The sequence below is a fragment of the Trametes versicolor genome, assembly GCF_000271585.1.
Source record: "Trametes versicolor FP-101664 SS1 unplaced genomic scaffold TRAVEscaffold_4, whole genome shotgun sequence".
NCBI lineage: Eukaryota > Fungi > Basidiomycota > Agaricomycetes > Polyporales > Polyporaceae > Trametes > Trametes versicolor.
Genome location: NW_007360324.1, coordinates 2,947,915 through 2,971,935, shown reverse-complemented (window position 1 = coordinate 2,971,935; position 24,021 = coordinate 2,947,915). Strand labels below are relative to the sequence as shown.

At 52.8% G+C, this 24,021-nt stretch overlaps 9 protein-coding genes across 9 annotated transcripts; 6 read left to right on the top strand and 3 right to left on the bottom strand.

The window, feature by feature from the left end:
• Positions 1-236: 236 nt before the first annotated feature.
• TRAVEDRAFT_46226 (uncharacterized protein) lies at positions 237-1,784 on the bottom strand (the record flags this gene model as incomplete). The annotated part of the gene is made up of 1 exon (XM_008038191.1): positions 237-1,784. The coding sequence occupies one exon, from the start codon at positions 1,782-1,784 to the stop codon at positions 237-239; it is 1,548 nt and encodes a 515-aa protein (XP_008036382.1).
• Positions 1,785-2,105: 321 nt separating this feature from the next.
• TRAVEDRAFT_146732 (uncharacterized protein) lies at positions 2,106-9,135 on the bottom strand. Its single transcript, XM_008038893.1, has 18 exons — positions 8,252-9,135; positions 8,126-8,202; positions 5,284-8,076; positions 5,174-5,227; positions 4,992-5,120; positions 4,771-4,938; positions 3,887-4,635; positions 3,769-3,837; positions 3,655-3,717; positions 3,515-3,604; positions 3,347-3,451; positions 3,192-3,293; positions 3,097-3,157; positions 3,008-3,045; positions 2,794-2,951; positions 2,578-2,737; positions 2,470-2,518; positions 2,106-2,411 (listed from the first exon to the last, which is right to left on the bottom strand). The coding sequence occupies exons 1-18, from the start codon at positions 9,079-9,081 to the stop codon at positions 2,245-2,247; spliced, it is 5,862 nt and encodes a 1,953-aa protein (XP_008037084.1). The 5' UTR covers positions 9,082-9,135; the 3' UTR covers positions 2,106-2,244.
• A 1,523-nt stretch (positions 9,136-10,658) lies between these two features.
• On the bottom strand, positions 10,659-11,218 carry TRAVEDRAFT_64254 (mitochondrial 37S ribosomal protein RSM27). The gene is made up of 2 exons (XM_008038892.1): positions 10,882-11,218; positions 10,659-10,829 (listed from the first exon to the last, which is right to left on the bottom strand). The coding sequence occupies exons 1-2, from the start codon at positions 11,168-11,170 to the stop codon at positions 10,798-10,800; spliced, it is 321 nt and encodes a 106-aa protein (XP_008037083.1). The 5' UTR covers positions 11,171-11,218; the 3' UTR covers positions 10,659-10,797.
• Positions 11,219-11,720: 502 nt separating this feature from the next.
• TRAVEDRAFT_71196 (P-loop containing nucleoside triphosphate hydrolase protein) lies at positions 11,721-14,959 on the top strand. The gene is made up of 3 exons (XM_008038891.1): positions 11,721-12,992; positions 13,043-13,950; positions 14,005-14,959. Exons 1-3 carry the CDS (start codon positions 11,992-11,994, stop codon positions 14,031-14,033), a joined length of 1,938 nt encoding a protein of 645 aa, XP_008037082.1. The 5' UTR covers positions 11,721-11,991; the 3' UTR covers positions 14,034-14,959.
• Positions 14,960-16,712: 1,753 nt separating this feature from the next.
• Positions 16,713-17,357, top strand: TRAVEDRAFT_76781 (uncharacterized protein; the record flags this gene model as incomplete). The annotated part of the gene is made up of 1 exon (XM_008038890.1): positions 16,713-17,357. A coding segment is annotated over one exon (645 nt), but the record flags the coding sequence as incomplete, so codon positions are not given.
• Positions 17,355-17,957, top strand: TRAVEDRAFT_75877 (uncharacterized protein; the record flags this gene model as incomplete). Its single annotated transcript, XM_008038889.1, has 1 exon — positions 17,355-17,957. A coding segment is annotated over one exon (603 nt), but the record flags the coding sequence as incomplete, so codon positions are not given.
• Positions 17,958-17,987: 30 nt separating this feature from the next.
• TRAVEDRAFT_83978 (uncharacterized protein) lies at positions 17,988-18,677 on the top strand (the record flags this gene model as incomplete). The annotated part of the gene is made up of 1 exon (XM_008038888.1): positions 17,988-18,677. A coding segment is annotated over one exon (690 nt), but the record flags the coding sequence as incomplete, so codon positions are not given.
• A 48-nt stretch (positions 18,678-18,725) lies between these two features.
• TRAVEDRAFT_76230 (uncharacterized protein) lies at positions 18,726-20,273 on the top strand (the record flags this gene model as incomplete). The annotated part of the gene is made up of 2 exons (XM_008038887.1): positions 18,726-19,100; positions 19,167-20,273. Coding segments are annotated over 2 exons (1,482 nt in total), but the record flags the coding sequence as incomplete, so codon positions are not given.
• A 357-nt stretch (positions 20,274-20,630) lies between these two features.
• On the top strand, positions 20,631-22,787 carry TRAVEDRAFT_120098 (uncharacterized protein; the record flags this gene model as incomplete). Its single annotated transcript, XM_008038886.1, has 2 exons — positions 20,631-22,015; positions 22,097-22,787. 2 exons carry the CDS (start codon positions 20,631-20,633, stop codon positions 22,785-22,787), a joined length of 2,076 nt encoding a protein of 691 aa, XP_008037077.1.
• Between the last annotated feature and the right edge of the window lie 1,234 nt (positions 22,788-24,021).

Sequence of the window (24,021 nt, the reverse complement as noted above, 5' to 3'; positions counted from 1 at the left end):
AGCTCACCGAGAGCGTTTTCATCCGCAATTGAACAATACACGGCAATCTACTTGAGTACTAGTCTTAGGGTCGTTGATCGAGGTGAGAGGACAAGCTGCACTGCAGCCTGCTGCCAGCTACATGCAGTCGTGAAGCGCTAAAAGTCTGACTTCAAAAGCCACGCGAGGACGGATCCTTCATATACATGCATTAGGAGCGTATCATTGAACTTGGATTCAAAGGTCAATATTTATCCCTACACCAGCACCACCGTATCGACCAACTCTTCAAAACGGGGTAGGAAAGACCCAGCAACCTCCGTACAGCGCCGAGCATATGTGCTCACCTCGCTAGCTCGAGTAGCAACGACCCAGCTTTGCAGCGTGCCGTACAGCTCCAGCCGACCCAGCCGTCGCCCCACCGCGTCGATTTCCTCGAGTAGCTGTTGCAGCCTCTCCAGCTCCTCTCGCGCCCGCTCCTCCAACGCCCGTTCGCGCGCGACGTCGAGCACCCAACAGAGTGTAAGCGCCGCAGATGCTCCCAAGGATGTGTTCCGAATAAACCCCCGCGCGAAGCGCACCTTCACCGCGCCGGGGGTGCCCCCAAGCAACTCCATCCGGTTCAAAGCGCGAGGCAACAAGAACACGTTGTCCGAGTCCGCGCCCACCCCAGAAGGCTGGCCCCACACGCTCGCCTCCAGGAGGGGCGGAAGACGCGGGAGATCGATCGCGAGCGCGGTCGCCCCCGAGGCTGCAAACGGGCGCAGGAGCTCCGCGAGTGCGTTCTCCGCCGTCCAGTCGCGCGGAATCGCGACGTTGAGGCGTTCGGTGAACTCGTCTTGCCCATCCGAGCGCGCGTACCCAAGCAGCCGCACGACGCCACTTCGGTGGGTGCGCCCAAGGTACAGGCGCGCGAGCGCCGGGAAGATGTGCCGCGAGAGGACAGTCCCGGGAGCAGCAATGACGGCACCGACGTCGTCGCACCGCAGCTGAAGGTGCACCGACGGGGGTACGTTGAGCTGCGCCAGCAAGTCTATTATGCTGGGCACGGAACCAGCCAGATATAAGCGGTGGAGGCTGCGCAGTTCTCCCCCGAGCGGACGCTCGGTGTACCCGGCCACTGGTGCAAAAGGAGGTATGTGTTGCGAAGTATGGGTGTCGGGCAAAAATGTCAGGGACTTCACAGACGGGTAGAGCTCGAGCGCTTTGATGAGGTCCCGCATGTCGCTCGAGTAACCCTGCAAGGTGATTTCCTCCACCGTTGGCGTCACCCAATTAGCAAGAGGGAATATGGCCGGGATGTGCACTTGGCGGAGTGCTGGGAGCGAGCAGTCAGTGAAAGGACGCGACGGCCGCCAGGCGCCATAGATAATGCTCTCTGAGTGGTAACGGAATTTGGTGAGGTTGGGTAGACCCGCGCTGAGGACCGTATCGAAATAGTGTATAGAGTCTGCGGATATGAGCCGAACCGAGAGTTGCACTATACGCGACGCGTGGGGGGCGAGAAGTTCGACCGCGAACTGCCCCATGTACACATCCATTTTGAGAGTGTGCGGCGATGATAGCCCGAGGAAATATCGCACTCGCTCGCCGTCTCCGAGGTAGAATGAGACCTGGAGATGCTTGAACATGGAGGCCCAGAACTCGGGCATGGCGAGTAAGAGTGTGCGCCATTGATGGCAGACGTGGGCGAGGCGGATGTCCTCAAGGCACCGCCGAGCATCGTAGAGGATAATCATGAGAAGTTCTGGCGGAAGACAATTGATGGGTAAACCCGCATTGTGGGCCGCTGCTTGCAAGGACATCGGGGGGAGGATCAAGGGTAGATTGCGGTTGCGGATTCCTTTAAGGTCATGCGGCTTGCAACCTCGCGAGTCCAGCACCAGATAAGTATGTTAGCTGTCGGACCATCCTTAGTGCATTTGCTCATGCGTTCGGCCAGATCGAAACGTACTCGGGGGTGTTAACTACAGTGTGTCGAACACGGAGTCGTTCAACGGTTGTACTTGGTGGTGATCTTGAACAAGGTATCGGCGCCAATTCTGACTCGGTAAGTGCCTGCTTTTGGTTCCGGCATCGCTCAGACGCGTGCGCGGAGAAGAGTGCGACTGTGTCATGAGTAGATAACCATGCCTGTCCAACTATAGACAGATAAATACGACTACAACTATAGGATCGATTAGTGTACACTGCGAGAACCACACAGCGAGGGGTTGGAGTCCAGGGAAATCTGGTCGATAAAAAAACAGGATATCGTATCGGCGGTCATCCGCGGGACTTCCTCGCCGCACGCCGTTGGGCGTCGCGACACCGCTTAGCGGCGCCATGGATGGCGTGCATCCACATCTGACTTTCGCGCTGAGACAACGCACGCAAAGTGACCGCATCGCCTCCGCGAGGATACGCAACCGCGAGCTGGAAAGTGGCATCGTCTGCGGCGCCAAAAGTTAGAACCAGCATTACTTATCTTGCACCATATGTGCGACTTACCTTTTGCCCCGGTCGATTCGCGGACCTCAACTTCTGAGAGAGAAAGTGGCTGGAATGACAAATCAGTCTGCGGAAACACGCGCTCCCAAAAGCCAGACAAAATCTTACCATGCGATATAGCGACTTCGTCGCTTCCTCTGTGAGCACAAGGATGTCGCTGCACAGGAACGCGCGCAGCTTCCGCCCGCTTTTCGCCTTCAGCAACACGCCCTCTTTGAGCAGCTTCCTTGGGCCCATGTAACGAGTCGGGGCGGTTAGATCGAGGCGTCTGAAAGGTGCGTTAGCATCAGGTGTGGAGCACACACGGGCATGCGTAGGGCTTACCCTTGGCCGACCCAGAGGTCCTTGGAGACCTCCTTCAGCCGCTCCCTCCCCTCCTGGTCGCGGATGGTCTCGTTAATGTGAGCCAGCACATTCTCTGCCATTTGCTGCGAGTGCTCGATTTGGGTGCGGTCGTCCCCAGCTTCGGTGTAATGAATGATCTGTGGGACACTCAGCACTCCAGAACTAACGTGTTTGGCTACGATCTAGAACGCACTTGCTTAAACAACAAGGGGTATCGGGTGATTCGTTGCACTGCAGGGGTGACTTCAGCATCGGACGAGGGCACGAGGGCGCATAACCTACTCGGAACAAGTAGATAGCTAGATAGGTCGAGGTTCCTCGCAGTAGGGTCATCACGCAATCGCTGTTCAGACCCGTTAGGTACAAGAGCACCGCACATTGTACCAACAACATGCCTGGAGAGACGCCGCCAGTTCTGGATTTGTCTGGCGGAGAGACTGAAGGACCTTGATAGCGGTGGCTTGGTTCACGCAATAGTCCTACGCCATTGAGGCATTAGTTGTTGTTGTGATGTCTCGGGGTTGCGACTCACCATGTAAACGCTGAGGTTGGCCATGTTGGTCTTGAGGATGTCACCGATCTTGTCTATGTACAGCCGGCAGTCCTTCTGCCGCTCCTCCAGGGAGCTGAGGAAGGTCTAGAGGCGATGGGGAAAGCGTCAGACGAGCGACAGATAGCAGTGTAAAGGCAGGTCATTTACCGTGTTCATAAGCAAGATATCTTCGACATTTGCAAAGATGACTGTGCGTGCTTTTTCGTCCAGCAGGGAATAGACGTTGGTATAGAAATGCTTTCGGGGGCATCAGCGCGCAGCGGTGGCCTTTGTACAACAATTCATACCTCGACGATAAGTTGCAGATCCCGCACGTAGGCCGCCTCAGTCGCAATGAGCTCGAAGATTGCCTGGGGACCACATCAGCAAGATCCACGGTCGATATGAAAGACATGGGCTACCTCCTGTCGCCGACGTTCTGGTGTAGGAATTTCTTCCAGAGCAGATTTGTCTACAAGGCTGGCCCACGACTACGGGGAAATGAGTTGGCTGCCGGCATACATAAACGAGTAAACACACCATGCCAAACGCTGTATCCCCCTCCCCTGGCCCAGGCGAGGGCTCCCTCAGCAAAATCGGTGCAGAGATAACGGGCATCGTCCGAGTCTCGCCATCGTTCGCAGGCGTCCGACTCCTGCCAAAGAAGTGCAATAACGAACTTGAATGCGAACGCGACTCCTCTGAAGTCGAAACCGACGGTGTCAAGGTAAACGAGGCTGCCTGGGGACTGGTATTAGACATGCTGCTCTCAAAGGACGCCACCGACAGGCGGTTCAGTGCGAGGTGGTTCTGGCGATACGATTCGTAGCGTTCGAACGCATCATCCAAGCGCAACGAAGTGTTTGCGGACTCGGATTCGGGCACGGGCGGCAGCTCCTTCCTTGGCGAAGGGATTTGCGGGGACCGCTCGGGCACAGCTGGAGCAGGTCGCCTGCGACGCTCTCGTTTTGTGCGCGGCGGTGGCGGGGGAGGCTGAGACTCGGTATTGATAACGAGGCCAGCCGCCTCCAGCACCCGTTGGCGTTCTGCGGCACGAGCCTGGCGGTCTTGTCGTCGTGCCTCTTCGCTCTGATCTTCCTCGTCCTCGCTGCCGTCAGTATCCTCATCGGAGTCGCTAGCAGTCACGTAGTCAGAGTCCACGCTGCTATCCTCATCAGACTCGTCTCGCTCTATCTGCTTGTCGAACTCAATCGTGGGCGACTTGCTTGGGCCCGCGACGTCTTCCGCCGCGGGAGGATCTGCAGAACGCGAGGTCTGAGTGGGTAATGCTGCTTTGGTAGTGCCGGCAAGTTTGTGCAATAGTCCGAGATTCAATCGAGATACATGCAAAGAGAAAATATGAGAATCCTCAGCCTGCTGACGACGTAAACACAAGGCCGGGGACAGTAGAATGTTTCACTAACCATCTGCGAGCGCGAGGTATGCCGCGGGCACGATGAAAACTACCCCGCCTTGTTCCGCCTTCCACCAGTCCGCATCCAATTTATCGACGATCGTCAGCGCGTCGCCTTCTGAGAACGGGAGTTCGTCGGCATTGGTGCCGTTGTAGTCATAAAGAGCGTGGGCGATGACTAAGAGAAGCCCACATTAGCACAGAATTGTTGGATATTGCCGTTGCACTCACCAGAGCTAACGTGGTCGACATAGGTCTTGGGGAAGAAGCCCGACTTTCCATCGCGCACGACAGTGCCGTACCACCAGTCAGCACCCGACTTGGATGGGTGAGCAGTCAAGATGAGGTTCTCGCCGAAAGCTAATACTATAGTTAGCAATACGTTCGTATGCAACGAGACAGAGAGAACGCACTCAGTTCCTCGGGTCTCTGAGCCTGGTACGCGTATAGCGAGCGCACGCGGAACTCTGCAACGCAATCATCAGTTTACTGTTGGGAGACAACCTCAGCATAGTACACTCACCAGTACCCATATCTACGTCGGCAAGCGCGTTAGACTCGTCGGCAGAGTTCAGCTGGATCTCAGGAACGGGCGTCGCCGGCTCCTCTTCCTCCTCCACCGTAGCGGGAAGAGGCTCCGAGGGCCCGCGCTGAGCCATCGAGCCCTCAGCAGCAAGGCCAGCATACCAGTCGACCGACTCGCGGTTAGACGACCTGATGCTCTCCATTGGAGGGGGTTGCGGCGCCTCAGTCTCCACGGGGGTATAGAACTCAGGCGACGGCACGCGAGGAGCAGCAGAGACATGTGGGGGAGGGGCAGCGTCTCCAATGACCTTCCCGGAGACGGGTGCAGCACTGCGATCGTTGATTTGTGCCACCTTCCTTAGTCGCGCGCCGGACTGGATCGCACTCAGCAATGAAGAACGATCTCCAGTGGGGGCCGGGATCGCGACGGCAGCTACTGGAGCCGCTGGAGCGGGCGGAGCTCCAGGGGGAGGCGGGGGTGGAGGCGGAATGCCTGCCGGGATATCGTTCGACATGGGAGGTGCAGACGGAGGCGGCGGCGGAGGTGCGGGCGGTGCGGGACTAGCCGGCTCCGAGTTTGCTGCCGACTTGGCCATGGTCGCTGGAGCAGCGGACTGCGGCCTCGACGGGGGCAGGATATTTCCAAAGAGCTGAGCCGCGAGCTTGCTACGATTATCCCGGGACGAGTCGAGCTCATCGTCGCTGCTGTCATCGTTGTCCTTCTCTTGAACATCTTCCCAATCGTCCTCCTCGTCGCCGGGAGCGGTATGGTACGAGGACTTGGGCGCAGGACTCTTGGACGGTGCGGGAGGCGCGGGAGGGGCAACGGGAGGAGCCGGAGCCGGCGGCGAAGCGACTTGGGGCTTGAAGAACGGATTCGTGCTGCTGCCGCCTCCGGGAGTGCCAGGGGAAGCAGCGGGACTCTCTTTCATGAGCCGACTGAACGGGTTAGTGGTAGACTTGTCCACAGACGGCGTGGACGCGTGACTGCTCGGCGCCGGGGGAGCAGGAGGCGCAGGAGGTGCTGGCGGGGGCGGTGGGGGAGGTGCGGGGGCTTGGAATGCCTCCTGAGCAGGTGGGGGCGCAGGCGCGGGAGGAGCAGGCGGGGGCACAGGAGGAGAGATGATTGGGACCTGCTGCTGTTGCTGTTGCCGCCTGCGACGTGCCTCCTCCATGCGACGCGCTTCCTCCGCCTCCTCCTCTTCCATCGCTCTCAGGCGAGCGAGGCGCTCTTCCCGCTGTTTACGCAACGCTTCTTCGCGCGCACGCAGCGCCTCTTCCTCGGGATCGACGACGGGAGCGGGTGGGGGCGCTGGGGGAGGTGCAGGAGCGGGCGCAGGCGGCGCACGAACACCAAACGAGCCGCGGGAGGCCGGCGGGGGCGGGGCGGGACCCCTCTTCTGAGGAACGGCAGGCTTCATCCTGGGCGCTGGAGGAGGCGGAGGCTGCGCCTTCGCGGCCGGAGCAGGAGGTGGCGTAGGCTTGGGCGTAGGCACTTGCGAGGCAGCGGTGGGAATGGACGACGGCGGGGCGGGGGAGGTAGGGCTCCTGCCTTCCTTCAAAGCCTTCTCTCCCTCCAAGCGCTCTCTACGTACACGCTCGCGCTGTTCTGCCTCGTGCTCAGCAGCCTTGGCCTTTTCCTCAGCTTCCTTCTTCTCCTGCGCAAGACGGTCTTCGACACTGGTGTCGATCTTCGGCGAGGGCGACGGCGCGACGACTCCGAGAGCTGCCATGCGTTCTTGTATGCGTTGGCGTGCCAGGGCCGAGCGTTCCTCAGACGTCAATGCCTTCTTGGCTGCGGCCGTTGTAGATGGCGTCGGGGCAGGCGGGGGTGCACGACTCGTAGTGGCAGGTGCCGCGGGCGGTGGCGGCGGCGGCGAGCGCGTAGCGGGAGGACTGCGTGGCCGGTCATAGTCACGGTCACGGTCGCGATTCCTTGAGTATGGCCTGTCGCGGTCGTAGTCCCTGTCCCTGTCCCTGTCCCTGTCCCGGTATGAGTCGCTGCGATCTCTATCCCGGTCCCTATCGTCCCGGTCGTACGCGCTGCGAGGCCTGTCGTAAGTGTCGCGCTCGCGCTCGTAGCGCGAGGGCGGACGCTCGTCCCTGTTGTCATAGCGTCCGAAACGGTCATTGCGGCGGTCGCGTTCGCGAGCCCACTCGCGCTTTTCCCGCTCTCTGCGCTCCTCGCGGTCCCGAATTCTCCGCTCGAGGTCGGGAAGCTTCTCGTGCATGAGCTCCAAGAGCTCGCGTTCGAGCTTCCGGCGCTCCTCGTCTTTGGCCACCGAACGAGGCCCGCGCGAGACGTACTCGAGGTCCTCTTGCACCCGCTTGACCCGGTACTTGAGATCCGACATCTCCCGCTCGAGCGCGTCGTCCTCTGCAGTCTTCGACGCGGTTTCGTCAGCTACTCTGTCGAGCATCTTCGCAGTGTTCTCCAGCTGACGCTTCATGTCATCGAGATCCGCCGCAGGACTGGCGTTCTCGCTTGTCGTCCTGATCGCGCTGCGGTCGACATGCCGCGAACGGGGCTGATAGAAGCCACCGGCGGGAGTCTCGTCCTTGTACTTGTACACGGTGGCATCTTGACGTCCACCTGCGCCCGCAGTGTTGGAGTAGAATGATCGTTCCCGCATGCGCGACTCTGGGAGAGAGTCAAGACCACCCGGGGAGCGAGCGCGAGTATCGTTTTTCAGAATATCCCGAAGCACATTGACGGAATCCTCCAGGTCCCTCGCCGAAGGAGGTACGAGCTCCGGAGGTAGTACATCAGGAACATCGTTGCCGTTCAACCCTAGAGGAGTGTTAGCGTCGCGTCGCATACATCGGATAGAGGCACATACTGCGATAGATCAGACCCATGGCGACGTGAAACTCAGCGAGGTTGAGCTTGCCGCGGTTCTCGACGTCGGCCAGCGCCCTGCAACTTCTATGAGCGACATTCGCATAGACTCGTGCTGGGTGCTCACCATATCTTCGCGAGATCATTCCTATCCAGTCCGCTCTGTCCAAAGACTTCCAAAGCCGTCTGCCCTCCGATGAATCCGGTGTTACTGGCGTCCCATGCGCGGAAGATCTGGTTGTAGTTCTTCTTCTCGGCATTAGAGAGTGCCCAGGGAATCTTGGGGGCAGTGTTCCCCCGCTGCGCTTGATTGTGTTCTTGGAAGGACTGCTGAAGCGAGAAACCGCTCTGCTGCTGCTGGAATTGTGGTAGACCCGCAGCGTTATATGGCGCGGATGTGTTGGCGGGAAGGAACGTGCTCGACATCATCTGCAACCTCGGGTCGACGAAGCCAGTCGCTTGGGGCACGAGAGGGCGCATGCCGCCTCCCCCGGGAAAGCCTGTCTGTTGCGCAGCTAGGGGTGACAAACCTGGGGAGCTATTCAGGAAGCGATTGGGCTGCTGTGCGCTGAGGAAACCGCTGTTCTGAACATTCTGCTGGAGTTGGGGCTGCTGTTGCTGATACTGCGATGGAAGAGGCGGGACGGGAGGGGGAGGAGCGCGCTGCTGGAAGCTGTTCCCTGGAAAGCCGGTCTGCTGAGGCTGTAGCTGCTGTCCCGGAAAGCCTGTCTGTTGCGGCTGCTGAAAGCCTTGTTGTCCAGGGAAGCCCGTTTGTTGGGGCTGCTGGAAACCTTGCTGACCGGGGAAACCAGTCTGCTGAGGTTGCTGAAATCCTGGACGCTGGCCTGGAAAGCCGGTGGGTTGTGGGGCGAGTTGCTGGAACTGCTGCTGCTGCTGTTGCTGTGGATTAAACCCCGTCTGCATGGGATACTGGTACCCCTGTCCCCATTGTGCCATCTGGGGAGGTCGTGGTCGCGGATAGCGCTGCAGTCACCGCTGTCGTCGTGGTCGTGGTCGAGGGTAAAGGTGATGAAGCGCCCATTACGCAGTATCTTGGCCTAATTTCGGCCCTTCGTCAGCGCAGGAAGATTCTGCGACGTCGACGACGCGCATTCTCCAAGTTCTTGATTATTTTGATGAGAACCATGCAGAATACATGAAGACTTGAAGGCGATAAGACAATGGCATTAACGGCAAGTCTACGAGTTACTACAACATGCGATACAACATTCTATAGACGGTACTAATCAACGTCACCACGAGTACACGATGTTGACGCGATACTCCCGGTATCCGTGCGGACAACGCTAGCCGACTACGCGTTCATGGCGGTCTGAACCATAAGAGTGTGTGAGCAATTGAACCCGTAAATTGAACAAGATATAAAAATCAGAGAACCGCGTCTCGACAGTGGTCAACCTCCAAAGGAGGTGACTTCAGACGGCACTTCCTAATTGCTTTCGGTTGAGGATCATCCGTAGGAACAGGCCGATGCAAGCCTGATGAGAAGGAAAGGCAAGATGAGACTCACCAGTATTATCGTGGTGCGATGCACCAGCTTCCCTCGACATCAAGTGCCTTGGAACCACAGCACACACGTTCTCTGCTTCGACATCAACAACTGGGGTCACCTGCTATACGTGACAAAGGCCTGTGAAGATAATCCATTAGCAACTGTGTTGCTCGAAGCACGGATTGATGAAAAAAGTATCAGAGGTGCAAATGTTTGGCTAATGCTTTGCCTTCTCGTCAACGCCATAGGCTACGACTGGGGCGGCATCGTTCTCATCAGGAAAGAAATAAGGAAGGGACGCTCACCATAAAGGCATCCGGGACGTCGAGGAAGAAGAGCGCGAGAGAGATGAAAATGCAGATGCGTTTTTGTAGTTCCGCGTCCAGCCACGTGGAGATAATAGGCGCTCTTGTAAGGATCGCGGGTTAGCGCCGGCTAACGCCTCGCAATTGCCAGATCTCGCAAGCTTCCAGCCTAAGCTCAAGTCTCACTGTAAGTATACATAACACCTCAACTCGCTCGTTCTCTTCTATTTGTGCAGTGGGTGTGGTGGTATGTATTTGTTTAACAGCATAAGCCGCTGTTAAGGACCTTTGAACTATGACCACTGCGGTGTATGATCACACGTCTCGAAGAGCAGACTTGACGAATACCAGAGGGAGGCCAGTATCTCGCAGAGCCCCGTCGCAAGATTCGAAGCCCAAGGCCTAAAACTGCCGCTACGATAGTAAGCTGAGCGACAACGGAGGATCTACTCTGGCACAAGGACGACGAGATGAAGACCTGAGGACCTTTAATCTTCAACCTGACTTACCCATAATCTTCGCCGTGCGCCGCACGGTATGCTCGTGGAAAGGGTCGCGACGGGTACCGTACCGCTATGTGTTCGCAGTGACGTGCCAGAATGCCTCAACCGAAAATCTCAGCAGGTTGGCATATCAGGCTATAGGCCGTCCTGTGTAAGCGCCCACTGGTGGCTTGTGCGATGGCATACATTGCAAGGGTGTGACGTGGTGCAAAAGATTGGGGTTCCTCAGACAAGAGGGTCGCCATAGAATCCAGATGGCAGTGTGCAGATTTCAGGCAGAGCGGAACACGGTGATGCAGCATTAAGACGAAATGTATGTAGCTGGTAGACGGTGGTGCGCGAAGAGTGCAGACTACCGCTTGCGAGACATCCTCCGACTGTCGGCTGAAACACAATGAGCACGAGGGAGTAGCGCGAAACACAACATAGCACGAACCTTGCGTCTTCGCCTTCTTCGGCGCACCCTTTCCTCTCCGCTTCTTCTCCTCCACGTCCGCAAGGCGCTGGTACTCCGCCCAGTCCTGGATTTTGAATGCTCCAGGCATGCGGTTGAACTTCGCGACCGTGAGCTCCTCGGGGTAGTACTGGACCATGGACGGACCGCGCAGACGTGCGCGCAGGTACTTTGCTCCCGTACGGACGGACGTAGGGTTATACGAAGTCTGGAAGATCTCGCAGCGTAGGCGGTTGAGCGCTGCCAAGCGCGAGGGAACGACGGCGGCCATTGTTGTTATGAGTCCACCCGGCGCGAAGTGCTGGACGCCGAGTATGAGGGAGGTGGGCAAAGAGGTGAGTAGCACGCTGATTTCTGCTGAGGTTGTGTCCGAGTTTGGTCCGAGTGTCCGAATACGGAAGGCAAAGGCTTTCGATCCTAATAAGTGTCAACAACGCCACAAATACATTGACGCAGTACTGATCAAGGCTCACTCACCTCCTCGCTTGCCTCTGTCTCTTCCTCTTCCCCAGCACGGAGCCTTAAAACTAAAATCTCACAGGAGGCTGAGAAGGAGCAGGGGGTTCAGTGCTGACGAAAGCTTCTGGTGCGTTTACCCGTCTGCATATATCGCGCTGGAGGAATTCATTTGTGCTGTGCAAAGGTCGACCGTCTGCGCTTATGATTCGCGTACCGCAGCTTATTCGAACGCAATGCCGACATAAACTCCAAAGACCCCTTGCCTCTGTCCCTCAGCTACTCTCTCGGTCACGCACAGGGAAAGCTGCGCCTCCTCCACGGAAATACGCGCAGAAGAGCAAGCCACCTCACAAAACGCCGCCGGAAGACGTGGTCGATCCCCGTAGGAAGAAGATCACCACTGCCGACGTCCCAGATTACTTCGCCGACAACGCCGACAACTGGGTGTTCGCGTTTCGCGACCGCCTCGTAGACCGTCTCGTGCGGTTTGGCATCCCGAAGAAGCTCACACGGCCCCTGCTCAAAGCATATACCGATGCTTTAGAGGATGGTGTGGTCTTCAGCGACCTGAACTATGGTGAGGAGCAGCTCGAGCGTGTCGCGTACGACGTCTCCACGGGTTCTTTGCGGCCCATGGACCAGCACTACACGAAGATCCTCTTCGAGTGGGCCAACCATCCCGAGGGTCAAGCGGCATTGTTAAAGGTCATCCCACAAGAGATCGTCTCGCGTATGCAGGCCCTCTTCCGTGCCGCCGACCTGTCGCACAACACCTGGGAATACCCATTGACGCGACGGTCTCGTCCGCGGAAGTTCATCATGCACGTCGGGCCAACGAACAGCGGGAAGACCCACAATGCGCTTCGCGCTCTCGCGGCGGCGAAGCGGGGCATCTACGCGGGCCCCCTGCGTCTTCTGGCGTACGAGATCTTCGACCGCCTCAACAAGGGCCAGATCGTTCCCCTGGGCATGGAGCCGGATCCCGAAGACGAGCCCGACTCGCAGAGCAACATCGATCTCGGGGAGGCCGCCGTCACTGGGCAGAGCGTCATCGTGACGAAGTCGGGGAACCCCAAGTACGCGCGGCCGTGCAACATGGTCACGGGCGAGGAGCAGAAGATTGTCAGCGACAATGCGCCGCTACTCAGCTGCACCGTCGAGATGACGCCTCATCTCGACACCTGGGACGTGGCCGTCATCGACGAGATTCAGCTCATTGCGGACAAGAATCGCGGAGGCGCATGGACGTCGGCGGTGCTCGGCATCAACGCGGCAGAGATTCATCTGTGCGGCGAGGAGTCTGCTATCCCAGTCATCGAGGCCATAATTCGCGACCTCGGCGACACGCTTGAGATCAACCGGTACGAGCGCTTGACACCTCTCGTCGTCGCGGAGGAGAGTTTGGGCGGAGACCTCAGCAAAGTCCAGAAGGGAGACTGCGCCGTTGCGTTTTCGCGGACCGGCATCTTCGGAATGAAGAGTCGTATCGAGGAGGAGAACAAGATGCGTTGTGCGCTTGCGTATGGACGTCTGCCTCCGGAAATCCGTGCTGAACAAGCCGCTCTCTTCAACGACCCAAAAAGTGACTACGACGTGCTGGTCGGCAGCGACGCAATTGGAATGGGTCTCAACCTGTGGGTGTTACGCTCTGCCAGCATGCGGTGCTTAGCTGACTTTCCGACAGCAAAATCAAACGCGTCATCTTCGAGGCTGTCGCCAAATTCGACGGTGGCCGTTCTCGCGTCATGTCCAGCTCTCAGATCAAACAGATAGCAGGTCGCGCCGGACGCTTTGGCATGCACGGCGACGATACCCCAGGCGGCGTTGTCACCACCCTTCACGCTGGAGACCTTGAGATCGTCCGCAAGGCCCTCGCTGCCCCCTACGAACCCATCCGCTACGCGCGTATTAGCATGGGTCTCCCGGATTTCTTGCGGGTCGTCCGCGCCCTCCCTCCAGGCTTCTCCCAGATGACCGTGGCCGACGTGTTCGTGTACGTCTCAAAACTGCACCCGCGGATGGAGTACCACGCCGTGAACGAGCTGGAGACGTGCTTCAAGTTCATCGACCAGTTCATCGACTGCCTCACGCTCGAGAACCGTCTGTTGGCTCAGAACGCCCCCTGCCCGTGGCGCGACGACAATGCCGTCCGTGGAGCGCAAGCGATCATGGAGCTGCACCGCGAGCACTTCAGAGTGTCCCTCGAGGGTGCACTGCAACGTGCCGGAATCCTCAAAAACATCAATAACGCCCTGGTGATGATGGAAAACGACTCGCTCAAGTGCGACTCGAAGCAGATCGTGGCCGCGCTGGCGAAGCTGGAGACCGTGCACAAGGTTATCGTGCTGTACTTGTGGTACAGCTACCGCTTCTCGGTCGCGTTCCCCGACCAGGCGATGGCGTTCGAGCTCCGCCGCCTCACGGAGCTGGCGATGGACTGGTGCTTAGAGGTCCTCCACCAGATGAGGATCAATGCGCCGAACCCTGCTGTAGCGGCGCGGAAGAGCGTGCTTGAGCGCCGCTCGACCACAGGGGACGAAATTGCCACTAAAAGGGAGTCCCGGAGGCACGAAAAGTTGCTCAATGTCGATGGTAAGTTCAGCTCACACACTCTTCCTCTCCCAATCTCTGAATTTTGTTTTCCAGGGCTATGGCAGAACATCGTCGTGCGGTGATTGCTCCGAGTCTCAGTCTCGCTCGAACGAGTACGAGAGGGAGAGAGAGTCACGTGTGGCCATATTTGCCCTTCTTTGGTCGGCTGTCGAACCAAGTTCAAGTACTCGCGATCGGCGGGCAGCCGTCCTCCTTCCAACCACACGCTTGCCCTCTGCCTCCCTTCCCGCTCAGCTTCGCCATCACGTCTCCCTGCGCTAGGCTGGTCCTCCCACACTCCGTCTTGACGACTTTACGACCCACATCACTAATCTTATAATGTTACTCTCCTACATAATCCTCGCGCTCACCGCCTCGTTCACCCCAGCAGTGTTAGCTCGCCCCGCTGAACTGCTGGAAGACATGGTGCCCTCCACCAACGAAATTGGGCCTAACCTTCTCCTCGGGCGGCACTACTCAGTCCAGGACCGCCGCCAAGATCTCTCGCCCGACCTTCTAACAGCAACGCGTCCGGACACGTCCTCCGCCAACACGGCCCGTCGCATGGTGCCGTACGCGAAGTTCCTCGCAGACCGCTCGGACGAACCCTGGCTCCGCATGCGCGAACGGCGGTCGGACGACGCGGACGAGAACGTGAACTACCTCTCGAACGTCGGCACCTACTCGGCTCCGAAGCCGTTCGTTCCCCCCGCCCCGCCTGCGCCCGTTCCGCCTCCTGCCGTCACCGTCCGCCCACCCCCCACTGTGACGCCGCCGGTCCTCCCGAGCGCGGCTACGACCAAGGTGGCGGGCGCCAAGCCCACGCTGGACACGTCGAAGAAGCATACGTCCAAGACGAAGATGGCGAAGGTGTCGAAGAAGGTGCACAAGGCGGCGAGGGCGGATTAGAGTCTGGCGTGTACTCGGCCGTACGGTCGCGTCACGGACATCGCATAGATCCCCACCACTACTCTACTATAATACCATTGTATCAATAGACGGATATCCTCACTCCAATCGTCTGAGTGCATGAACTATCGGGCAGTCAGAACGTTCCGTTTTCATGTTCCGATTCCACGATAGGGAATCGGTTAACATATGGGGGAGCGTTGGTGGGCTTACGTGAGATCCGTGCTGGACGGCGTGATGGCATTTCCTTTTTAGAACAAGTATGCTCGTGGGTGATGCTTGTTATATGCTGTACAGTTAATACAAGCAGAGTTTTATGACCGCATGGCGTATCTATATATCACATTAGCCGGCGTGCGTTTGGGAGTCGCGCTTCTCAGCTCTCGATCTTGTATTCCTCGATGCGTTGCCACTGCTTATCGTTTGCTTCGGTGTTGTGCGGATCTCCGCGTTTGTTGCGTGCTAGTATTAGTATGCCATACATGTGTGCGACGCATTTGTTGCGTTTGTTCTGTGTATTTGCGTGCTTTTTGTGCATGTCATATGATGTCGGTTATGGGCAATGCAATGTCCATCCGAATAAACCATCTAATCAAAAGGCTCGGGTCTGTGGAGGTGGGCCGCGTGTTGCGTCTGTTTGTTTGCGGTCCGTTAGGGGGTATCCGCTTGTGTATGGTTCGTTGAAGAGCTTACATGAAGACAGTATGCTTACTTTCCGTTCGTTCGTTAATTTTGAATGTGCGGTTTCACAGCGTTCAGATGATGATTTGGCTTTTCGTATTCCTCTTTTGCATCTATTACAGTTGTTGCCCTTCACACATATTCTAAAATTGGCGGCTGAACATCGTATTCATGTCCCTCGGAACCGAAGATCATTGAAAGGATTGGAAGAGTTGTTTGAGTCGCATAATTGTACGGAAGTATGTATGAATGTTGTTGCAGTGTTCAGTGTGGTGGTTGCTGATAAGGCGACTACGCCTCAGTCCGGTGCTGTCATCATAAATGTTTCTGCGAGGTGGCTTAAACACTATCCATGCGTTTTCGGAGATGTCAATGTTATGGGCAGCAGCGAAAGCTGTGTTGGGTTAGGTTTATGTAATGTTGCGGAGATGAGCGTTCTTTGCGCAAGTGGGAGTATTGTTTTAGGGTTTAAGATTCCGTTGCGGGACTTGATTATAGAGTTGACGGAAGGTGACTTTGTGTCGCTTTTGAAAATACATGGTGTAGATGTAGATAACAGTACTCAACGTAAAGATGTTGTTACCGCCACGTTGTTACATAAATGTGTGGAAGATGGATGCGGCTCGTTACTTTTTGCAGTCGATGTTGGCAAAAAATCGCCTGATGGTTGTGATAGAACACACCCGAATCAGGCTCATTTCCCTCCTAGTGTTCACGATGTTCGTTCTTTGATGTCGTTTGTAGATGACTGGACAGATGCGTTAAGTGCTCGACAGTTATTAGAGGGTGTTTGTGCTGTTTGTGCTTTTAGTGTTCCTCTTATACAGCTGTCTAGCATAGAAAATGGCAGTATTGATTTATCCTGTTTATGTCGTGATGGTGAAGGGGTTACGCGGCAAGAAAGACGGTCGGAAAGTGAGCTTGTGCTCGAAATTCCTGGACCTATTATATGCCCGGCTGGCATGACTGACAAACATCTGTTAAGTATATGTGATGATTGTTTGTCTAGTGTGGCTCGAGGACAGCTACCAAAGCGAGCATTGGCGAATGGGTTGTGGGTGGGTGATGTTCCTCGAGAGCTGAAGGATTTGAATTTTGCGGAACGATTGGTCATCGCTTTGGAGCGTCATAATGTGTGTACGGTAAAGGTATCCGATTTGGGAAAGTATAAAATGTCGGCGAATGCTGTGATGTTCGCTCAGCCAATAGGTAAAGCTTATAGTAAGCTGCCTCCTCCACGTGAGGATATGGATGAATGCCTTGCTATTTTATTCATTGGCCCATGTAAGCCTACCGAGAAAGATTTGAAGCGCACGCCTTTTGTGATCCGGCGACGAGTATTAGTTCGAGCATTAGAGTGGTTGATCTTGAATCATCCTGATTATGAACATGTGGCTATTTGTGAACAGAATTTGGAGTCTTATGAGGACGCATGTCCTCCCGTTACCGTGGTGTACCGACATGAGCCTCACAAGTCGGAAGATGATAGTGGTCCTGTCATAGACGAAGAAGGAGTTGATAACGAACATAGAGAAAAGGAATGTACATTTACCGTTCACGGGCTTTCTGAAGAGGATTATGTGTTGATGGGACGCAATGAAAAGATTGCGGCGGCTATTCGTCACTTTAATGATGGTGGAGGAGCACTTGGTTTCGGGCATGCTGAGAAGCCGACATCGTTATTCAATGATCCGGCATTATATCCTAGGATGTTTCCATGGCTTTTCCCATATGGATTAGGTGGCGTGTCAAATGACAAGGTGCGTAAAGTGTTGGGTCGTAAGCAGCATATACGCAGTTTGTTGTTGAGGTATGATATGAGATTTCAAACTGATAATTATTTTCCTTACATTTGTTTTAATCATGAACAGATACGGGAGAGTGCCACGGGAGGGTATCTTTTGACTGAGAGGAGTAACTTTGCTAGAGTTTCAGAAAAGATATTAGGAGTTGATAGAAACGTACTTGATAAATTAATGAGTGATGCAAAGATTGGTCGTAGAAGCGAATTGAGTAGTGAGAGCGAGAAAAATTGTATGGAGGTTATATCTCTGTTAGATCATGTTTCCTGTAAGGTTCCTGGCTCGATTTCTCAACGTCGTTTTCAACGAAATGAAATCAAGTCTATGATTATTGCGTACAACGTGCCTATGTTCTTTATAACTTTCGCACCAGCAGATCATAAGAATCCTTTATGTTTGTATTATTGTGGTTTGGACATCGATCTTCTGAGTAATATACCCGATATCCCTTCTTATATAGAGCGTATGAATGCAGTTGCTGAGAATCCTGTTGCATGCGCTCGGTTTTTTGACCTACTGGTGAAGACTTTTATAAAGTGTATCTTGCGATGGGAGGATAAGCAAGGTAGAGATGGCCTGTTTGGTCAAACTTTGGCGTATTACGGTACAGTGGAAGAGCAGGGAAGGCTGGCGTTGCATTTGCATTTGTTGTTGTGGTTGCGTAGCAGTCTAAGTCCTCAGGATATTCGTGACCGTGTATTGGGAGATGAGCAGTTTCGAGATGATTTATTACTTTGGTTAGACAGTTGTCATCAGGGACAATTCTCGCTATCTAATGAGGCTGAGATTAGAGAAAGAATAAAACAGCGAAAACGTAATGATAAAACAGCGGTGCCCAATGTCGCTTCCGATAATATTAATGAGGATGATATGGGCGGTGTGGAAGATGACGAAGCACGTAAAGGTGCATTCCGTGATCCTTGTACGTGCCTTGTTGCCAAACCTCCAACTGCAAGGGATGAGGCCACTGTTCAAGATTGGATATTTAACGTCATGTATGATACAGATGAGATAGTCTACATGTCCAATCGGCACGACCGACATCATCGGCATGGATGTATGCGGGGATTTCCCCAGTATTGTAAAGCTCGCTTTCCGAGGGAGATACGGAAAGAAACTGGTGTGGATCCGGAAACGGGTGCATTGAGGTTTAAAAAAATGGAAGCATGGATTAATACTTATAACGTAGTTTTATCGTACGTGCTTCGTTTTAATACAGATGTAACTTGTTTGTTGTCTGGTACGCAAGTAAGAGCAATTATTGCTTACGTCACAGACTATGTTACAAAGAGTCCTCTTAATATGTATTCGATTTTGGAAGCAATTAAAACTGTGTTGGATAAGCAGAGCGAGATAGAGAGAACATCGTCGACCCGGGCTGAGGCGGCTAGGAGAGTGATGACAAAAGTTGTTAATGCATTGAGTGTTATGCGGCACATAGGTGGCCCTGCTGCGTGTAGTTATCTTTTAGGAATTCCTGATCACTACACTAATGACATGTTCAAAGTGTTCTATTGGTACGGATATGTGAGGCGAGTTTTATCAGATACGGACAGGTTGGTCGGAAGTGAATATGTGCAGGATAGTTCAGAGAAGGTGATGGTTGCAGTGAATGATTATAAAGTAGTAGGATTAAATAAAGTAAATGATTATATATTCAGGCCCAAAGAATTTGACAGTTGGACATTATATGATTATATGTGTCTTACTCGCGTGCAGCGAGGGAAGGTTGTGACCAAACGGAGTGATATGCATGATGTAGATGATGAAGACGATATGGATGATAGCAATGTCGGGGATGATAGTATAGATAATGGAATGCAGAATTTATCCAGGTATGAGTTTTTGAGTGATCACCCTCTTTCACGGTCTCATTACGTTTGCATGTTGCCGGACGCTCATAAATTTGTTTTGAATTTCTGTGGACCAGTGCTCCCTCGAAGGGATAGCGGAGACAGAGAGATGTACTGTGCGACGATGTTGACATTTTTCTGTCCTGGAGGATGGCGAAGCGGCGAAGATCTGGTGTGCAACGATAATAGTTGGTCTGTGATATTTGATAGCACTGTATTTTCCGATGACCATCTGCGTATTATGAATAACATGAATGTATTATATGAATGTTTGGATGCTCGTGATGATTATTCTGCTTTAAGAAGGTCGGAACAGTTTAATGGAGGAATGAATGTAGACGGTAAAGGATACGGTATCGATGATTCGTTGCTTGGAGACGTTGATGTAGATAATATGATGGATGACATGAGAGAATTAATGGGAGACGGTTTGGAATATAATAATCCTGAGCATGTGCGAAAGATGCGCGAGATAAATTACATGAAGAGGGTTCTTAATTCGTATGGATATGGCGATTGTGCAAAAAGTGGTCCAGAAACTGGAGAGGTATTAAATGATTACAATGTTCCGTTGGAAAATGTAAATGTTTGGTCGCTTCGGGTAGCGGAAGCTAAACAACTAGTTGTTAGCAAGCGTAATAATGATGTTCCGGATGTTTGTAAACATGCAGGTCGTGCTGGGGAGATTCGTATGCACGAGTCGCGTGATAATTCATATGTTGACAACGTCTATGTGTTGACTAAGAAGGATCTACAAACAAAATTGGTCGTAGATAAGCCGATTCAAGACAGCGCAATATTGATGGTGAGTGATACGATTGTTCAGTTTTCTCTCAACCAAGAGCAGATTAGGGCTTTTATGATTATTGCAGGTGTGGTTCAGCATCGTGATAGATCGCAGCTGAAAATGTACGTAGGCGGCATGGCTGGTACCGGAAAATCTCAGGTTCTGCGTGCTTTAACATCGCTCATGCGTTTGCGTGGTGAGGCATACAGGTTGTTTCTAATGGCACCTACAGGATCATCAGCCTGTATTATTGACGGGAGCACATATCATTCTGCTCTTGGTTTGGGACGACGTAAGGGAACGTCGGTGATATTGGATGCTAATAAGCTTTCTAAGTTGCGAGATACTTTTGAGAAGGTCGATTTAATTTTTTTGGATGAGATTTCAATGGTGTCTTGCTCCTCATTGTATTACATTAGTGCATATTTATCAGCTGCGTTCGGTACTTCTACTGCGAGCTTTGGTGGAAAGCATATGATAGTTGCCGGTGATTTTGGTCAATTGCCTCCTCCTGGGTCAGGTGAATTTCCACTATACAGTGATCGTGTGGAGAAGTGGAGTGACTCGTTGTCGGGTAAGGCACAGGTTAACGCTTTGGGCCTAGCACTTTGGCGACAGTTTACATGTGTTGTATTATTAAAAAGCAACATGCGGCAAATCGGGGCTTCTCACTTGGACGATTTGTATAGGGTTGCGCTGGATAACCTTAGAATGAAGGCATGTACAGAGGCAGATATCGCTCTGTTTAGAAGTCGTGTAGTTGGTCGGGTTGTGCAGCTATCAGATCAGGACTTGGAATTATCTAGAGATCTGTCTATTATCACTGCGTTGAATTCTCACAGAGACGCTATCAATGAAGTGGGCTGTACATTATTCGCCCAACGTCACGGTGTTCCTTTGCAAGCGTTTTATTCGGAAGACAGTTGGGCTGGAGCTGAACGAAAAGAAAGTTTGCGAGATCAGCAGAAGGATAGTGTTGCTTCTTTTGACCCATTACGAGATACCACTCACATCAATAGAGAAATACAAAATATGTTGTGGGAGCTTCCTCCATGTCTTACTGATCATCATGCCGGTATCTTATACCTATGTAAAGGTCTGCCGGTTTTGCTGAAAAACAATGAAGCGACTGAGTTGTGCGCAACTAATGGTGCTGAGGCGAAAGTGTATGATTGGCATTCACATCGTGGTTCTGGTGGTAAAAATGTTCTTGATGTTCTTTTTGTACAGTTGGTGAAACCTCCTAAAGATGTATTTATTCAAGGATTACCTGTCAATGTTGTACCCATTGTGCCGTGCAAGATGAGAGTGAAGTGTATAATTCCAATAGGAAGCAAATCGGTAAATATATATCGGAGTCAGGTGATGATATTGCCGAATTTTGCGATGACTGATTTTGCATCCCAAGGCCGGACGAGAAATATGAACTTTTGTCATTTGAAATACTGTCGTACTTCACAAGCTTTGTACACTTGCTTATCTCGCAGCTCGTCTTTAGAGGGGACATTTATCATCGAAGGATTCGACGAGTCTAAATGTAGGGGTGGTTTACCCAATTCTCTGAGACAAGAATTTCGCGAACTGGAAATTTTGAATTTCGTGACAATGTTGTCTTTCAATAATACTTTACCGCTTTCTGTATCGCTCTCATATAGAGCGGAGACTATTAAAACATATGTTTCGAATTTTGGAGCTCGACACGTACCTGAAGGTGTACATCGTGCCTTGGATTGGTCATCTACTGGTTTGATTCAGAGCGAAGGCAGCGCTGTCTCATTTCCAGATTCGTCTAGCGGTAGCAAAGTAAAGTCGGTTAATGAACGCGATGTGAAAAGGAAAAGAAATGAAGATCGTTTTGTAGAAGTACGGAGTATGAGCAAACAAAAGAAGAGGAGATTAGATAAAATGGATGATAGTGAACCGAAGGCACTGACAATATCTCATCGGTTTGGTTTCAAATGGGATAGTATTAATTACAGCTGTGCGTACGATTCGTTGTTAATGATACTATTGAACTTGGTGCAGGACAACAGGTGGCGTTTCGATGTTATCCGGAATAATCAGGCAGGCTTGATTTGGACTGTTGTGGGCCATCTCACATTTATTGTTGACAGGCAAGCGGAATATGATCTGAGACGAAACTTGATTCGTGATTATCTTTCTAATATCAATGCAGTTATGTTTCCTAGATATGGTCAAACGTTTGCAGCAGTGTCGGATATATTCGAGGTGTTATTTACCGTGCCTATGTCAAATACGTGTACTCAAAGCGATTGTATGAATTGTGGCATGCTGATACAGGGCGGTGTCGAGCCGTCAATCGCGCGATCATGTCCTATTTATTATCTCACTCAGGAAAGTTTATTAAGGGCGTATGAGGTTGATACCAATGCTGTTGTAGAGACTGTTGTGCGAGATGTATTTGAGGCACCCAGACATGCATTATGTTCATCATGTAATAATATGATGGCTGTTCGGAGAGTGTTGTGTTTCAATGTGCCGATAATATGTGTCGAAGTCCATTTAACTTATGATCTCTGCGTTAATATCAAAGTTGCGGGTGAGTTACGTTTGCGTGTGGGCCTTGATCATAGTAGCTGGAGGCTGTGCGGAGCAGTATACCTGGGTAATAATCACTTCACTTCCAGATATGTTGATGTCGATGGCAGATCATGGTATCATGACGGTATACTCACTGGTCGTGTATGTGTAGATGAAGGCCTGTTACAAAATATACATATTGGATACCATGGTACCTCAGTCGTTACTCATTTGTTATATGTACATAACTACACGGCTGAATAGGACGCGGGCAAGATTCATGCGGCCGTGATAGAGCTTGAAAGGTGAGGAGGTAGAAATGCGGATCTTTGGTCGCAATCAGCTTCAGTGCGAGATTGCCATAATTCAATATCACGCTATTTGCAATCCAGTAGGAGTGTCACTGGCGGTGGATTACTGTCCGCAATGCAAGGTACACTGTTGTGGCAGCCTTTCTTGCGCATTTCACGCCAATCGATGCATCGTGTGTTGTGAGAGCGGGTGCGAAGTACAGGGTGTCTCTCTTCTTGTGCCATCAATACATGCTATCGGATCTTGCTGGTGGCGTGTCACGTTATTCGACCAGCCTACCTGCAGCTGCAACATCCTCGTTGGCTGAGATGCTATTTTACTATTACCCGTGAGTATCTCATGAACAGCTTGTCTCGAGGTGTTGACGATGTCTCGAACAGCCGTGCTTGGTTTCGGTGATGAGGTGCCCGTGGCCGTTAACCATCGGGATAGGTGAGTGTCTATTCCCTTCCTCCGACGGTGTAGATCAAAATCCGTGCGATTGCCTCGAAAATTGTATTTGGACTGTGATAACATCATGTCGCCATTGGGGTCGGTGTATGTATTTCGACGGGTCCTCATTATCAAGTAGGTACGACATCATGTAATTCTCTCACTTCTGTCTACTATTGTATAACTTCCTTGTAGTTAATGGCCGTGTTGTCGTGCTGAAGCGAAAGAAGACACAGGAACCAGTAACATCCTCAGGCGCTTGGTCACGAGGGCTCGGCCGGCGTACTAGCTGCTGGTATTGCTGAAGATACTAATTATGGATCGGAACTCTTTAGCCATCCTCCCGGGCCCTGATTGTGATTGCCAGTAAGCGTGTCTCTGAATTTCAGGCTTCTTCTTGGTCGTCGCAGTTTAGATGACGTGCCCTTGGGCTCCGCCGATTATTATTCTGCCTGATTTCCATCTGCGCGTTGTTTGGTGCTGTATCGAGTCTGTTATAAGCACTAACAACAGTCGTCATCTTTTATAAAACGGTGTTATTATATGACTTGCATGTATCGATGAGGTTATAACAATGCTGTCCGCTGTTACATGTATTACCTCTCCTATCATATACAGAGTTTGGAGATGTTAGGATGTTTGGGAGATGGATACGTTCCTTAATAACGTCTTGGCGTATGGTTATTAGCGGATTGGTTAGCTCTGGAGTTTGACTTTGTTTGCGCGGTGGTTTTGATAATGCACAAAAGTGGCG

What these genes read in the sequence shown, in the direction of transcription:
- TRAVEDRAFT_146732 (XM_008038893.1), bottom strand. Translation starts at nt 9,081, where the DNA reads ATGGCACAATGGGGACAGGGGTACCAGTATCCCATGCAGACGGGGTTT. An exon ending in ATACCTCGCGCTCGCAGATG is followed by an intron (nt 4,636 to 4,770) that starts GTTAGTGAAACA and finishes CTACCAAAGCAG; the next exon opens with CATTACCCACTCAGACCTCG. An exon ending in GGGATACAGCGTTTGGCATG is followed by an intron (nt 3,838 to 3,886) that starts GTGTGTTTACTC and finishes ATTTCCCCGTAG; the next exon opens with TCGTGGGCCAGCCTTGTAGA.
- TRAVEDRAFT_64254 (XM_008038892.1), bottom strand. Translation starts at nt 11,170, where the DNA reads ATGGCCGCCGTCGTTCCCTCGCGCTTGGCAGCGCTCAACCGCCTACGC. An exon ending in GAAGAAGGCGAAGACGCAAG is followed by an intron (nt 10,830 to 10,881) that starts GTTCGTGCTATG and finishes ATTGTGTTTCAG; the next exon opens with CCGACAGTCGGAGGATGTCT.
- TRAVEDRAFT_71196 (XM_008038891.1), top strand. Translation starts at nt 11,992, where the DNA reads ATGGACCAGCACTACACGAAGATCCTCTTCGAGTGGGCCAACCATCCC. An exon ending in ATTGGAATGGGTCTCAACCT is followed by an intron (nt 12,993 to 13,042) that starts GTGGGTGTTACG and finishes ACTTTCCGACAG; the next exon opens with CAAAATCAAACGCGTCATCT. An exon ending in AAAGTTGCTCAATGTCGATG is followed by an intron (nt 13,951 to 14,004) that starts GTAAGTTCAGCT and finishes TTTGTTTTCCAG; the next exon opens with GGCTATGGCAGAACATCGTC.